This window comes from Anser cygnoides, chromosome 5 (assembly GCF_040182565.1).
Source record: "Anser cygnoides isolate HZ-2024a breed goose chromosome 5, Taihu_goose_T2T_genome, whole genome shotgun sequence".
Taxonomy (NCBI): Eukaryota; Metazoa; Chordata; class Aves; order Anseriformes; family Anatidae; genus Anser; species Anser cygnoides.
Window position 1 is genome coordinate 30748467 of NC_089877.1, and position 16538 is coordinate 30765004.

Genomic DNA, 16538 nt, shown 5'->3' on the forward strand with positions numbered 1-16538 from the left:
TGTTAGTTAGTTAGTGTAAGACATCTGAAAACAAAACAAACCTGTGGACTGTTACCAACTTCTTTGGTGACGGTCCACAAGTTGTTTTCTAGTACATGTAAATGCTGTATGATTCAGGGTTCATTCATCTGATCGGATATACCCATGAAAGCTGCAACTGCCTTAGGTACTTGAAATTCTCTCCCAAACAGCAGAATTTCCCAGTAATATTTTAGTTCCTTCTTGTTGCTTCTTACCTGGGGAAGGAGCCTTGTCAAGTTCTGATTTTGTTATGTACTACAGTATACAACCTGTTGGGTGGACATATATATACACTTTGAGTTAACAGAATCTCTCGTAGTTTTAAGACTTACTCTCTTGTGGTAAAACTTTTCTACTCCGTGCTGAGAGCTTATGTTTTTTTCCCACTTCTGAGCAGCTTATGCACCCAATAGACTACCTGTTCTAAAAATGTGATCAGAAAGGAAGGGGGATGATAGGTAAGTGGGAACTGCTGCTTTCATGAAGTGTTTCATAAGTTTTGTTTCAGGCAAGGTTTGCAAGTTCTTGTCCAGGAACTCACCAGCTGTAACTTCATGAACTCCTCAGTTTTCTGAAATCTGTAGGGTTAAGTTGTCCGCAGGATCACTGAGGAAACATGAGGATTACATAGCATGCATGAGTTCTTAACAAACATGTTTCAATACCAGCAAATGCGAATAATAGAAACAGATTTTTGTAATTCATCTTAATGGAGCTATGTTTTCCTTTGTGCCAACATTCAAAGCACAGATTGGAAGTGGTGGAAGAAAAGATAGGTGTTTTGTGGGCACAACGCTAAGCTCTTTGGATAGATACATCCAGGAACTGTTAATGCATTTTTTACACAGACATAGATTATTAAGAAACAACTGCTTGGCTGAAGGTGTCCAGCCTCTACTACATACTTAGTAAAGTGATTTTTGAGGTTTCCATAATTGAATGAGTATTTAACTTGACATAGCATTAAGAAGCAGCAGCATGGGGGGGAAGGAAGCACAAGATTTAGAATAGCTGCCCAATGGTGGAACAAAAGCCAAGCTTTCTTTGGCTGGAATGTTTGTTAAGTGACAGTCTCAGAAACCTGTCTCCTTGAGAGTGGTACAGAAAGCCTTGTGAGACATACCAAACAGCATAAGGACACCTATATGAAATAAGCAGGAATGTAATTAAAATCAGGTTTATACTGGGGTGTTGTTTCACTGGGAGTTTTAATTCCTTGGTGAGGAGCTGAAGTTCACAGTAAAAGTAGAAGTAGCTGTTTTGGGAGCTGTTGGTTCTCTCTAACGTAGGTCAGAGCTTTGCTATCCTGCAGTCCTGAGGCCATGCATCCTGCTGCTCATTGTGAGGTTGCTGGAGCCTTGGAGCAGGCGCTGTATGCTGCTCCTGGGACTCGCAGGTGGCTGAGGAGCTTGAGTTTCCTCCTGTTCAAAAACAGCTGTGTGTTGAGGTGTGGGCAACCCATGTTATTGCAGACCTCTTCTTTTCTCCTGCTGCCTCTCCAAACATCTGCGTTCTCCACTGGGGAAGAGACTGAGGACTGGTTCTCTTGCCTCTGCTTCTTGATCCTGAAAGGTGGCGATAGGCAAAATGCTAATGTCCAGAGATGGCCATAACAGCTGAATCTTACACATGGGGAATAGGCAAACAGCAGACTGCATACAGGCAAGATGTATTTAATAGTTACTGTAATTAAGTAACCTGGCTTTTCTGCCCTGGTCCTGACACAAAGCCTGTGCAGGAAGAGGCTGTGGTTTTGCCATGACTTGGGTTTATGGGGTTTTGTTGTAATTGCTATGGTATATAGAGGCCCGCACCTTCTCCCTTTTCCAGCTCTGTGCTCTTGTGTTGCTGGAGACCACCATCATGAAATAGTTCCTGTGTTCTCATTATTCAGGAAATTTTCCTGAATGAAAATTGTTCCGTGCCAGCACAGCTGGTTGCAAAGATGCTCTTAAAAACAGATGTCTGTTCATCAGCTTGCAAGAAAGGTCAGAGCTATGAAGCTTTGCTAGTTTCTGTACCTTTGGCAATACTTTGCAAAACAGAAAAAGCAGACGCATGATGTGAGACGGGATGGAAGACTTTCTAAGTGTGGAGAGAAGCTGATTTGTATATCTACTGTGGAAATACTCACAAGACTTCTGTATTTTATGCAAATTTGGTAATTTCACTATAGCAAAAGGCAATTTCAGAACAGTTGTTCTTAGAAATTTTTAGAATTAGGGGCCTAATTGGTAAGTATCCGTAACTGAGCCAATTTTTAAAAGAAGGAATCTCATGCATCCTATTAACGGAAAGCCTATTTAAGTATACTGGATCCGTCAAGGGCTTTAGCTTTGGAGCTTCGCCAGTGCAACAGTGGAAAAGAACTGCTACTTTTAAAGTTTTGTTTGTGTTTTGAGCATTACCAGAGGGGAAGCAGTCTATCTCCTGGCAGCCTGCAGACTTCGGATAGGAAATAGAGCTTGAAAAAGTCATCACTCCCACAGTTGCTAGGAAGTTTATAGGCATCACTTTAAAGTAGTAAATACCACAGCAATCTTTGAAATTATAACTTCAGTCATTTGACTTTGTTTTCCAGTTGTCATACATGCGTTATTTCCCTTCCCCCTCACTCAGTCTTATTTCTCAATACTTTAAATTAGTAAATGAAATCAGGTAATGCAGGGCCTGGTAACCCGGCCTGTGTGTTCAGCAGAGCCACAGAGTGGTTGGTGCAGGAAATAGAGATCATAAACTCTCTTACAACTTATATTAATTAAAAATCTATCTGATGAGATGAGCAATTTAGCTACTAATGATAAGTTTCTGGATTAGGTGTTTATATTATATGAATTCTTGGTTAAGACATTACAGTATTAAAACAGCATAGAATATTAAACAGATTAAGAATTTAGGGAATGTATGGATTTCAAGCTGATGTTCAGTTTGGGGGCTGTTAATAAACTGCAGTGTTTCTAATGAAATAATTACCTTGCACTTCTTAACTTATGCTATATTACATCTTTTCAAACACATGTAAGAAAGATTTGTTATTGTGTCTAAGACATCCACTGGGAGACTAATGACGGAGAAAGATCAGAAGCTCTTGGATTGCTTAAGAAGATGACATGGAGGGTGGAGGGAGCGGAGCAGGGCATCTGAATTTGTGTGTTTGTGCTACACAAATGTTTGTATGTTACAAAATAAAGGACTATTCAGAAAAAGTGTCTGAAAGTGACTTGGCTCTTACAGCAGTCAAACATGAATGCTCGGTGTAGTCCTTGTGTGTAATGGAAAGGGAGGCAGGTTTGACAGGTGTTGGCTGAAGATGGGCCAATAACTAGGAGAAACTAGGAACAAGCTAGGGCTTTTAAACAGCAAATGCGAATTGGAAGAACATAAAGCTCTGAAACTTTTGTTCTTGTGCTGCTTAATTGTGAGCACTGCTGCAATTTGTAGTAATGGCTGTTCTTTCTCCTGTCCAGTTGGTATCATTTTTTTTGTTGTTTACCTTCAATTCTTCACAACATATTTTCCTTCTAAACACTGAGATGGATTTTCTACTCTTACTGATTTTTATTCAATTTCCTAGCACACAGTTTTAAAAAGCTGCTTAGGAGCATGCTGGCCAAGTCAAGTGGCTTCAGTGAGGTTCTGCTTAATAATTGGAATAATTGAATATATTACTAGGACTGTAGCCTTCTTACTGAATTTGCAGAACCAATACTGTTGTGGGATTTCTGCTCATCTTGAGGGAGGACGGACAATGAAGAAAGAGCCCTCTTCAGACTCCATTCATGGAAGTTGATAGTTTGGCTTAAACGCGTGGGTGTTGTTCTAGTGTAGCATTTACAATAATGAGTCAAACTATTCGGTGTTGTCTCCTGACATGCTCCTCCCTTAATATTTTTATATGCTCTATTTATCAAGGTTTATGTACAACTGTACAAATTTGCATATGGGATGGGGGGGCAGTAAGGAGTTACATTGATGTTTGGGTGACTTTCAAGTGCATCTGTCTCCTTCAGCATGCACTGTAATGATCAGGGAGATGATGCAAGCTGCTGCAAACTGAGTGCAAGAAGAAATGATTACACTTCAGCTGTCATGCTGTTGTAATTAGCATGAAAAAATATTCAGCAGATAGCTAGGTTTTTTTTGTAGTTGTAATGTTGAGTGTTGGAAAAGAGAGCCTTTGAAACATTTTCTGAGTTTCTTGATAAGAATCTAGAAACAGTTTTTTCTCTTCACTTTTTATTAAATATAGGTGATTTAGAAGTGCAAAATCTCTGTGCAGCTCTAATGTAGAAATTTTTGCATTTAATTTTATGGATAATGTTGCAGTTTTTAACTGATACAAATGCTTCCTTTATTTTTCCGAATTTAACAGGAAAATAGAAATTTTTGTTAAAGCTGATACTCAAAATCTAGATAAACAATCAGTGCACTTTACTGTATTCTAAATACTTCACAAACCTCAGAGCTATCATTTCCTTAGTAACATGATCTGCCAGTAAAATATTCCAAGGTGTAGTGTTTAACAGCTTAACTTTTTTTTTGTTATAAATAGCTGACATTATGTAAAGTAGTCACATGTTTATATAACTTCAGATAACCAGGATGCTTTTTTCTATATGTAAATTAGTTATTTTTAAAATTCTATTTGAAAACTGGCTTTTTGCACTGTAGACAGCAATTATGTTTAATAGAGTGTGTTTACTGTTTTGGCTTTAAACGTATTACTTGTTAAATTAATGGAACATTTTTCAGGGTGTCTTTTTTAAAGATAGAAAAAGTAAAAATTAAAGTTCCCAATTTGTCTGTAACCAAGTGTTGTCTTCAACCAACACTTTGTAAACTTTAATTATCCCCTTCTTTTTTTTCTTCCTAAACTTCATAATCCCAGTTTTTATCATTTTCTCTCCGCATGGAAGTCTCTCCATCCACGTATAATTATTTTTGTGGCCTGTTTCTGGATCCCTTCTATTTCTTCTATAACTTTTAAAATAGGGTGGCCAGAGCCCAAACCAGGTGAGAGTACCTTTGATTAATATACCAGCATTATAGTGTCATTGTCAGCATTTTCCACCATCATCTGTAAGCATGCAAACACCCCATTTTTGACTACTCCTTTTCCATTAAGCACTGCTTTTAGTGAAGGCTTTTTTTTGACTTATTACAGTTCATTCAGAGTCCTGGTATTTATGTTTAAAAGAACCCTCTCTGTTCTTTCACATATTGTGCATTATATGTCCATCAGTATCCAGTTACGCATGAGATCATGGTATGCATTCCCAGTATCTGTCTGCCTTTCTTTTCAAGTCCTTTTTGCATTCCGTGCAGTTCAGTTTCATTCTGATTAGCCTGAGATGCTGGATGGTGTCTGAAAACCATGGCATCTTGCTACTCACATGTTTTTTCCAGAATATCAATAAGCTTATGTCACACAGTTTCCGAAGAATCCCTCCAAGTATCGCAATGCATTGTATTTTTGAACTGAGTTGAAAGTTGGTTGTTGGTTTGTTCTGTTGGCTTACTGCTCTACAAAAGCACTTCTCCATTTCTGGGTGACATTTCTGAACTCTAATGTCTCTGAGGTACTGTCAGAGTTGGGTTTCCACCCTTATGCCTCCCCAACCCCCCCCCCCCCCCCCCCCATTTTTAGAAGCGCAGCAAAGGGTGTAAAAGTAGAGATGAACTAATGGGCGAGTGACTTCCTAACTGTGCAGATCCAGACTGGCCTACCAAACGAACCCAGATTGCCCCATTGCTTTAACACAAAGTAGGAAGCTTTTATTTAACTGCATCGTATGTAAATTAATATATTTACTGTGAGGAATGCTTTTTTATTATATTACATTACTCTGTAACTTAGTACTTTTATACACATGTAAATCATGTGTGTTTGTGGAGGTTAATACCCACCTACATTTTATAAATACGGTTTGTGCTTCTCCATAAGTTAGTCATTTTTCATGCTTAAATGGGCTTTTTTCAGGATATTCTGGTAGAAATTTCCTATTCCTAGCAAGTTCATCACTGACAAAAGTAAACAAAAAATTATACATGCTGCCTCTATGTGTCATTTTGCTTTGGCAGGTGAATAAACTCTGGGTGAGTTTTTATTTGCTTTCATGTAAGCTAGGATTGAGGATGCATAGGAATTCTCATATTGCCTGATGATTTTGTTGATAGCAATGAAACTTGATTTTTAACTTTTTTAAATAATGCTTTTATTTTCTTTTTTTTCTTTAATTGAAGCTGATTCAACAGGTACTCACTCACTGTATACAACCTACAAGGACTATGAAATCATGTTCCATGTATCTACTATGTTGCCATACACTCCAAACAACAAACAACAGGTAAGGTGGACCATGTCTAACAATTTTTCCTCTATCTGGAAAGTGGTTGAACTAATGAATAATTATGACAACTTTTATTTGTTACCAGCAAAGGAAGCACTTAAAGATCGGAAGTAAAATTGGCCATCTCTGTGTCAAAAGATGAGCAAATCAGGTCATTGTAGGTACACCATAGCTATATTTTACTACAGAGGACTGTTTTCTATTTCGCTATGGATTATTTACTAAAACTTTAATATTGTCGGTAGCACATTTGCATTTGGTATATGAGGTCATACCTTAAGTCCAAAGGACCGTAGTGTACACAAAGTAGTTTTCTAACTTCTGCAACAACGTCAATTATACTTCAAGTATTGCATTCAGTGAACTGTAATATGTTTGGAATCAGAGGTTATGAGTGAGTGGTACAGCACTGCATAGCCATTTGAAAGAAGACATGATACAAAATGCTTTAATTTTAATTTTTAATTTTATTTTTAACGTATGAAGAGCTATATAGGCTGACCTGCTTTGTTACTCTGAAGCACTTGTAAAAGGAGAGAGACAAACTAAACCGGTGACTGCTTAAAAACAATAAAAAATGGCATTTCTTCTGTGCTTTACTTGGACTACTGCAGTTAAATAATGTTACCGTCTCAAATTAACGGAGAGAAATAGAGACATTTTCCTTTCAGAGGAAAAAAAAACAAAGGCCAATAAGGATCTCATGATACCTTTTATAAGAATAGAGAGATGTTAATCCAAGTGTCCTGACCAATTTACAAGTTAAATAATTACATTGCACTTACATAAATTCTCCTTCTGATACATTTGAATAAAGTTAATTTTATTTTCCTTTTTAAATATTAGGCCATGTTGTTGCATATGGTGTGTATCCATTTTAATCTAGAAATTGTTAACTTGTGTTTCTACAAGTAAAATTGAGATTTCCTTCAAGAACAATAAATAACACGTTATTCTTTTTACCTTGCTTTTGTATACTAAATATTATACTATTTTATCTATCTTTACTGTAGTCTTGGATTTACTGAAAGAAGCCTATCAGAAAATTTTTATAGACTGTTTTAAGGACAATGACAACTTTTTTCAACTCGATTTAGAACCTAACCTCTGGCTTGTGAAATTGTGTGAAGCAGGGAATGTTTTCCAGCTTCTGTCTATCACTGATTGATGACTGATTACATACTAGCAGGTGTTTGTTGTTTTTCTCATTTTTACTTATATTAAACTTTCCTCTTCCTATATATTAGATGTAGAAATGAAACTGTTATGAAAATAAATGCCCATGCCCATGAAGTTTGTTAGATAAATAACTAACATTCTGTTACTTAGCATGTAAATCCTTATCTGTTTTGGTTTTCAGCTTGAAATGTAAAATTGAACAATAGTAATTGAAAATAATGAGAAATAATTGAAAAAATGTGAGAAGACTTATTTAACCTGTGGTTTCTTTTTAAGCTTCTGAGAAAACGACACATTGGAAACGATATTGTGACAATAGTTTTCCAGGAACCTGGAGCACAGCCATTCAGCCCAAAGAACATTCGATCCCACTTCCAGCATGTCTTTGTCATTGTGAGAGTACACGGTCCCTGTACTGACAGCGTTTGTTACAGGTAGCTGTCACTAGTTTCACTGAAAACATGGAATTGAGTGTAAATGGAGGTGTAGTTTTTTATTTTTATGAATTCACTTTTTGTTCAGGTAACTTAGGCATCTGAGTTTGTGCCTTTTTTTGAAATGAAGACAGTGGGGAAAAAGTATGACTAACCCTTCAATAAGAAGCTAGTTTTTTGGTAACGTTTTGTCTGAAATACCTATTACTTACTTTACTTCTGTCCAAAAAAAAAATAATACTCTTCCATAGAGCATTATGCAGCAAAAAATCTTACTGTAACCTTCAAGTTCTTAAGATTAAAATAGAAAATGCTAATTGGTAGCAACATACAATGAAGTATTGCAAGATAAGATTCCTACTTGGTGTAAATTTTTTAACTAAACTAAGCGTAGAAATAATGCTCTTTTAATGTAATTGGAACTCTTTACCTTTGCTACATCCAGAACTCTTGCTGTATTTTTATTTTAAAATACTGATTAATCTCAGCAAATTCTTAATTATTATTATTTTATTTATAATATGAAGTGTCAGAGTAATGGGTTTAGACCAGTTGTCTTGAAATGAGATAGGTGAACGTCTGTATTTCAGTAAACATAGGTTAATTCTAAGGCTAAGTGTTTAATTCAGTCAAGCGCTTATGTAAAGGAAGAGCAAAAGCAGTTGACTGCAGTGTCTTTGAAGAACATGAACATACCATCTCAGATAGATACAGTGGAGTTTGAAGGCTTTCCCTTCCCAACAGTTTCTGGTAACACCCTCATGCAACAGTACTGGAATCAGTGCTGTACTTTGTACATGTATTTAACTTTCCTGGAGTTAGGCATGTTTATGTTGTTACTCATTTTAAGGCAGGTTGTTGACTGTATATAACTAGATAGATGTTTCTTAATCTTCACGTTGTTTCCTGACCCTTTCTACTAAAAACCCAGAAATGGAGAACCATAGCAGTTGGGGTACTAGAGTTTTAAGTTCACTCAAAACTCTCATTTTGTGTTGTACTTCTGAAGACAAACTGCTATTTAGTTTATGTGGACATAGCCTGTTCTTAAACTTTCAGACATTTCAGAAAAAAAAAAAAAAAGGCAAAATGATTTTGAAGGAAAGGGAAAGTAGGAAATCCCTCCACTACAAATATATTTTCCATCTGAACTTGTGTATTTACAGATTTGTTTTCAGTTACTGTTTTAGATAGTATGACTCACTTTAATTTTTTTCATTATAAAAAGCATGCTAAAGATTTATACTCTTTATACTGTAATAAATCTAAATATATCATGGGTTCTTCTAGTCTTCAGGCTTTTGAATCTCTTGTATTTGTTTTTCAAGTATTCACAACTGTAAGGGCTAGAACGTGATTGATTACTATTAGTGAATAATATATAGTGAATAAAATTATATGAAAACTTCAGCTTTAGTGATGCAGTGACACTACAGATTTAGATTTTAAGGGATGGGAGCTGGAAAAAAAAGCTCTAAGTGTGTCTGTGTTCATTTAAAAATTGGCTAGGTGCTAAGTGCCAATCCTGCAATTTTATGCATGCACATTGGTCTTCAGGCTTGTGTGCAGACCAGATTGATGCTGGAGTCTGCACATTGTGTGTTTTGTGTACTGTCTTTTAAGACTAAAATCCTTTCTCCTCTCCTCCCCACCCCCTCAGTGTGAACACTTGATTTAAATTTATAGAATTCCATCATGAAAAGTTTTTCTAGGAAACTTTTCAAAGCAAGTTTGACCTCTTTTCGGTGGATTATTTGGAACAGTTTCATAGATTCATAATTCTAGACAAAACAGGAAGCCATATAGAATAAAATTGTACTGGAATTTATATTAAAAACTACATAAAAGGAATAAAATCAAGCACTGTCTTGGCCAGTGATTCTCCTTCCCAGCTAAGATAAACAGTATTTCAAAAGTCTGGCTTCTCCGTCAACATCATTCACATTTTAAAACTTCTCTAGCATATGTTAAAGATTAAAGTCTTATCCCTGTGGTTAATGATATTGAAAACCTAATCAAAGAAAATGTCACTGGTAGTTTTTCATTAAATTCAGTTAATTGTGTTTAAAGCTTAGGCTCGTATCTCTTAACGACAGACTCTTTAGGACCATTGAAGATCATCAAGAGCCAGATAGTTGCATCATGGGCACTCCATGTTGCATACTTTATATATGTATATATGGCATATGTTTGAAGGAAATATGGTGGTCTATGGCATCTTTGAGTATCTGTTGCCAGAAAAAAATAATTAAAACCCAATAAATTAAAATCAAAACCAAGATTTGGGTGATCCCCATCCATTCCCCTCCCCTCAAATACTTGGCTAGTGTTTCTGCAATCTCAGTTGTTGATTTTGGGGAAATTTTCTTAATTGTGTTGAAAGACTCAGATTAGAATAAAGTGTAAAACTAACACTAGTCAGCCTTCCAAGTTAACGACCACATACACTTTTAGTATACTTTCATGTTTTTTTCTTTATTAAACTACATTACCGTGATATTTTGGCCAAAATTAGTTATTGCTGCTTTATATTAAGTTCTGGATGTGGTAAATCAGGTCTGAATGGTTGGCGTACTTTTCTACAAAGTTGTTGCAGCACAGTTGGTGATCTCTACTTAGGAGAGACTGCTGAATGAATAAGCCTTTCAGATGAGCCTTTCAGCAATTTAGGTGCCTAAATTATAAGCTAGAATAATAGAGTATGTCAGAAATATGCTGGTTATAACAAAAAGAAACAAAAATCAGAACTACAGTACCTGACTGACTATGTTATGACAAAAGCAGGTTTTTGCATTTCAAGTTCTCTTTAAGCTGTGGTGCTGAGAATGACTCAGAAAGTTCTTAGAGGAAGAAATAATTGGTTCTCTATTCATACAGTGAGGGACATGGTCTCCGCACTGGCAAGATTAAAATGTAAATATAGGCATATTGCTGGGAAAAGGAGAAAAACATCAAGGGGTCAAGGAAAAAAGGGAATCCATTTTATTTATTCAAAAAATGCTGAATTTGCATATACTGAAAACACTCTGCTTCTTCCTTATTCCTGTATTTCTTTTAGTGTTGCTGTGACAAGATCCAGAGATGTACCATCCTTTGGACCACCTATTCCAAAAGGTGTCACGTTTCCTAAATCAAATGTGTTCAGGGACTTCTTACTAGCCAAAGTCATTAATGCAGAGAATGCTGCTCACAAATCAGAAAAGTTTCGTGCGATGGCCACCAGGACCCGTCAAGAATACTTGAAAGACTTGGCAGAGAAGAATGTCACCAATACACCTATTGACCCTTCTGGCAAGTTTCCCTTCATCTCGCTCGCTTCAAAAAAGAAAGAGAAGTCCAAGCCTTATCCAGGAGCAGAGATCTATAGTTCTGGTGCTATTGTTTGGAGTGTCCATGCAAAAGATTACAGCAAGGGTATGGAAATAGACTGTCTCCTAGGCATCTCTAATGAGTTTGTAGTCCTCATTGAACAGGACACAAAAAGCGTGGTGTTTAATTGCTCCTGTCGGGATGTGATAGGGTGGACTTCAACAGACACAAATATCAAAATATTCTATGAGAGAGGTGAATGTGTTTCTTTGGAGAGCTTCATCAGCAACATTGATGACATCAAAGAGATCGTCAAAAGGCTGGAGGTTAGAATTTGTTCTCTTGTTTGATTCCTCTTCTTTGCTTGCTCTTCTGATCCCACCACCGTGTAAGGCTTCAGTTGCATCAATGTTTGGGATGCCTGAAGCTGTTCGGGTTGCCAATCAATAAATCTGTTAGGACTTTTCTGCCTTTACTTCTCAAAATCCAATATTGCCCTGACATTTAATCAGATACCAGCCAACCGCAGCAGGTTGTGTCAAATGCCTCAGTATTTAAAACAAAAAAACCACAGGGCTTTCACATACATAAATTACTCCTGCACAATAGATACTGACATGTTACCTTTTTCTTTTGCTTGTTTTTCCTTCCTTTCTTTGTTTTATAGGCTTCTTGTATCTTCTTTCAAATGAAACTGCAATATCTTTGAGACTGTCTTTCTGTCACCAGCAGGGCGCAGTCCCAATCTCAATTACAACCTTCAGATATTCTCCTAATGCATATGATAAAATAAAAATGTAGTCAATGGTGGTATCTCTATATAAAACATCTGTGTGTTCTCATTTTTTATCGAATTAAATCATGAAAGAATGTGTTATCTTTTATTGTCTTTTCTTTAATTTTACAACTGTAGATGTATAATGACCAGGAAAAAACATGCCCTATTAAATTGTTCTTTACCGTATTAGTGTTCATGGTGGATAGAAGAGGTGGCATGGACTATAGCTTACTATGTATAACAGCTGCATGCCTCTACATTACTATTCTGATTGAAAGTTATCTTGCAGTTTACTGAAGCAGCTAGAAACAGGTAGCTTGGTTGTCTGGTTACTGAAGTGTAAGAGAAAAAATAGAGATGTTTGTGTAACTCCATGTGTGTGTTTGTTGTGTGCTGCCATGTTTCTTCTAAAATTCATGTGGTTTCAGTAAAACTTCCAGGCTAAACTTGGGTGACAAGACTCTACTGAAAATACCAGTTTGAGTGACAAGATTGTTTCAGTTGGTTGAATACCGAGGACTGTGATATATTTTCCCCGATCGTGTCCCATCACTGTCTTGGGAGGTGCTTGGTTGATTGTACGAAAATGTAGTCCTTAGACCTGTATGAGCACTGAAAATATGAGTGCTCACTAAATTTTCTCTTCGTTTTAATTCACAGCTTGTGACTAAGGGCTGTGAAACAGTGGAGATGACTCTGCGTAGGAATGGACTGGGCCAGCTTGGTTTCCATGTAAACTATGAAGGCATTGTGGCAGATGTCGAGCCCTATGGCTATGCATGGCAGGCAGGACTGCGACAGGGGAGCCGGCTGGTGGAAATCTGTAAGGTGGCTGTAGCCACCCTGAGCCACGAGCAAATGATTGATCTTTTGAGAACATCTGTAACAGTGAAGGTCGTCATCGTCCCTCCATATGAGGACTGCACACCACGCAGGTATGCTGCAATAGCTACTTTTGGCCAGAAATTTTTTGAGGGAGGGGAGGAATGCCACCAAATAAGCATTAACTCCAGAAACTATGGCACAGTTTTAATATACAAAAGAAGGGGCAGGGAAAATTGCCAGTACTCACATTCTGGGCCCCACTAAATATTCATTGAATACTGCAGTTTAATAAGATGTCTAAAGAACCTTTAAACTACAAATGGAAATCAAACAACTTTTAATTGAGAATTCTGTGTTTCTGCTGTGTCAAAAATAATTATACGTTGCTCCTTCTGCTTTCCCATTTGTTGATAGTTTGTAGTGTCTGTGGATGTAGTACTTGAAAGATAAGAATGAATGTATACTTTTCTTCTTTCACAAATAAATAAGGCTGTAAATTACTAAGGTCTATCAAATCTATGGATCTGTCCAGAGAAAATGCTGTGAATTGTAATTCTTCTTTACTTAGTAGTAGATCTTGCTGCCTGCCTCTTGCTTCCAATCTTTGTTAAGCCTGAGGAGGCTTGTGTCTACTGTTTTATTGCTCGTACAGATTTTACATGTAGTTTGATCAGAAAAAAACATTAGTTTGTGTATTCTTTTTTCTAAATTGGACACTGAGTCTCTGCATTTTTCCTGAACTCATACCACCCAAAGCTTTCTATAATTCTTACTCTTCCCTTCTGAACTCTGCAGATATCTGCATTGTTCAGCCACATAGCATTATGTACTTGCATAAAAGCTAGAAGAATTCATATTTGTTTTTACTGTGAGTCTTAATAACTCTTGTTGTAACGGGTAGCAGAGAGGAAAGGCGTTTTATTTGTCCCCTAGTTGTCAATGGAAAATTGAATACGTCAGGGATTAAAATGAGCAGTGGCATAAGGTCACCCATGAGGTATTTGGAAAGCTTTTGTACAGTATTTAGCAGCCCAAGCAAATGGAACGTTCAGCTGCAATCATAGCAAAAGGATTAGAGCAGAAAAATCTGTGTGGAAAGCAGAGATCCTATTATTTCTGAACTAAATTAAGTACAGCCAAAAGCAAGCTTACTGTTAGTGTATCCATACTCACAGCAGGAAGGGAAATTACTGCACTTATGGAAATACAGTTCTCAGCAGCAGTGGGTTTTGTTGTCTTGCAGAGGGCAACTATAGTCATAGTAGGTTATTACCCAGTTACAAAATTTTGTAAAGCAACTGTTTATCCTGTTTGCTTTATCCAAAATCATTAAGGTTTAGAAACGGTGTCTTGAATTTGTGGCTATCCTACAAATATTGCTGAAGATTTGACTTAAATCATAGCACAAAGCAGTATCTCCTCTGGCAATCAGTTTTCCAAAACTTGAGTCCTTTCATTGTGTCCTCTGGAGGTCATTTAGTATTTCTACTCCAGTAAATTGTACAGACTTATAACGGAAATGAAGATCTATTCTGCTTGGTATAATACATTCACATGAGAAGCAGTTCCTATCCTAATAAATTGATTGACGTAAAGTTGGAGGAGGAGCATGGGTGCCGTTAGATGGGGTGACTTGCCAACAGTCACGTATGCAAGGTCAGTAGCAGATAAAAAATATATCCAAATACCCTGATTCACAACCTAATGCCCTGCACATAGGCAAGCCTTGTTAAGCTTTTATCTCGGCTAAAACATAGTCATTAAAACATTGCCGCTGAACTCATTTAGAGGACTGGTTGCTGACCTTGAAGTTAAGGACACAGCAACTAGAGGGAATTTTGTATTCTTGCTTCTCCAACTGTAACTATGCCTACAAATAAAGAGAAACCCAAACAGCTGAAGTATATAATCATTAGGTAAACAACAGCAAATACTTAAAATAGGGAGGGGGGGAAGAAGGTGAGGGGAAGTGCCAACATTTCAGTTGTACAGCGAGTGGACTTTGAAAACTAATTTCCTGATCATCCCCATTTCCCTTGCAGTGTTCCACATCACACAGACTGGTTTCTTTTCAGGTGAAGCTGCTACATGTGCTTCAGAAGCACTCCTCATGCCTTCCAACTGCTAAGTTAATTTACAGGTCAAGGCTAGAGTTAGACCAAAGTAAAACTCCAAAATGTGTATCTTGTGAACAGCAAGACCTCAACACCAACTGTTTCACTCCATCTATTCCTATTAGACTGCAGAACTTGCTAATATCATTGTATACAGATAACAGGTTACCACTTTGTTTTATATTTTAACTGGGAGGAGATACTGATAGTTCTCCACATTAATGTCATAATCACTTAAAGGAAGAGCTAAAAAAAAAAAAATTTTGCACTGATTGTTTACAGAGCTTGACATTCTTTTCTTCCCCATGGGAAAATGATGTGTGTAGGTAAACAAAGTAACCACAATAAATATTCATGCAAATAGAGACATATATATTTGTCAAAATTATCCTACCCGGAGCTGAAGGTCACATTTACCTTCCAAATCAATCTACCATATTAAAATCTATGCAAAAGTTTTCCCTGCATCTTAAATGAACTGGGTTAGCTCATGTCCTTAGTCCAGTTTTTGTGCTGCCCTGTTCCTGCATTTGTGGACAGAATGTACTTGTTTTCTTTTTATAGCGATGTTTTTTTTCTCCTTTCCAGGAGTTCTTCAGAAAACTACCGCATGCCAGTGATGGAGTACAAAGTGAATGAAGGAATGTCATATGAATTCAAATTTCCTTTCAGAAATAATAACAAATGGCAGCGAAATGCAAACAAAGGACAGGGACCTCATGTGGCTCAGGTACCATCCCAAATTCAAAGTCCAGTAACATCTAGGATTGGCTCGGGGAAAGGAGAAGGGAAAATGCCACCCCCAGAACGAGCAGCCAACATCCCCCGAAGCATCTCTAGTGATGGGCGCCCACTGGAGAGCCGAAGGTACGTATCTTCACAAATTGCTTTTTATTGCTGCTCAGCATCTTGTCCGGAAAAAAGCACAATAGATTTATCTAGGTGTCTAAAGACTGCTTATTATCTTGTTTTTAATTAATCAAAATGCAATATGAATATGAATGAAACAAGCCAAAAGCAAATATTTCTGCTTGGAATGGCTAACCACAAAATAAGTATTATTAGATTGATAGGATATGTTTCACTGTGTTGGACGGTATCTAAAATTCCTATATTGTTACTTAGTTTTTAAATGAGTTGCAAAGTTTTAGATCTAAATGTTCCTGAACCTCTACGTTTTGACATAGTAAATGAAAATTCATGGTTTTATAGGCTTGGTGAAATAACCTAAAGCTCCTGAGGCAGGAATAGCATTTAACGAGATTGTACAGCAAGGGAATTCTGACCAGCACAGAAAGCAGATTTATCTGATTGGGAAGCTTTTGGACTTCTCAGGCTGGATTCTTAAGTTCACATCTATCTAGCATGTGGGTTTTTTTGTTTCTTTTTAAATAAGAAAGCAATTATTATCAAGAAAGGTATCAGGAACACCTTTCACAGTGTTTTTGTTCTTACATGAAAAAGATTTATAATTCTCAAGTGAACTGTCATTGTTTTGCTTGTCTGTGTATTTACAAAGAGATGTTTT

At 36.9% G+C, this 16538-nt stretch overlaps 1 protein-coding gene across 20 annotated transcripts in view; it reads left to right on the top strand.

Annotated features, from left to right (window-relative positions):
* Positions 1 to 16538, top strand: part of SIPA1L1 (signal induced proliferation associated 1 like 1) — a 210785-nt gene that overhangs the window by 155666 nt on the left and 38581 nt on the right. For all 20 annotated transcript variants that reach the window (XM_066998661.1, XM_066998656.1, XM_066998672.1 and 17 more), the window contains 5 exons: positions 6265 to 6368; positions 7827 to 7984; positions 11043 to 11619; positions 12732 to 13006; positions 15599 to 15877. In XM_066998661.1, the coding sequence (XP_066854762.1) occupies positions 6265 to 6368; positions 7827 to 7984; positions 11043 to 11619; positions 12732 to 13006; positions 15599 to 15877 (1393 nt within the window). The remainder of the gene's footprint in view (positions 1 to 6264; positions 6369 to 7826; positions 7985 to 11042; positions 11620 to 12731; positions 13007 to 15598; positions 15878 to 16538) is intronic.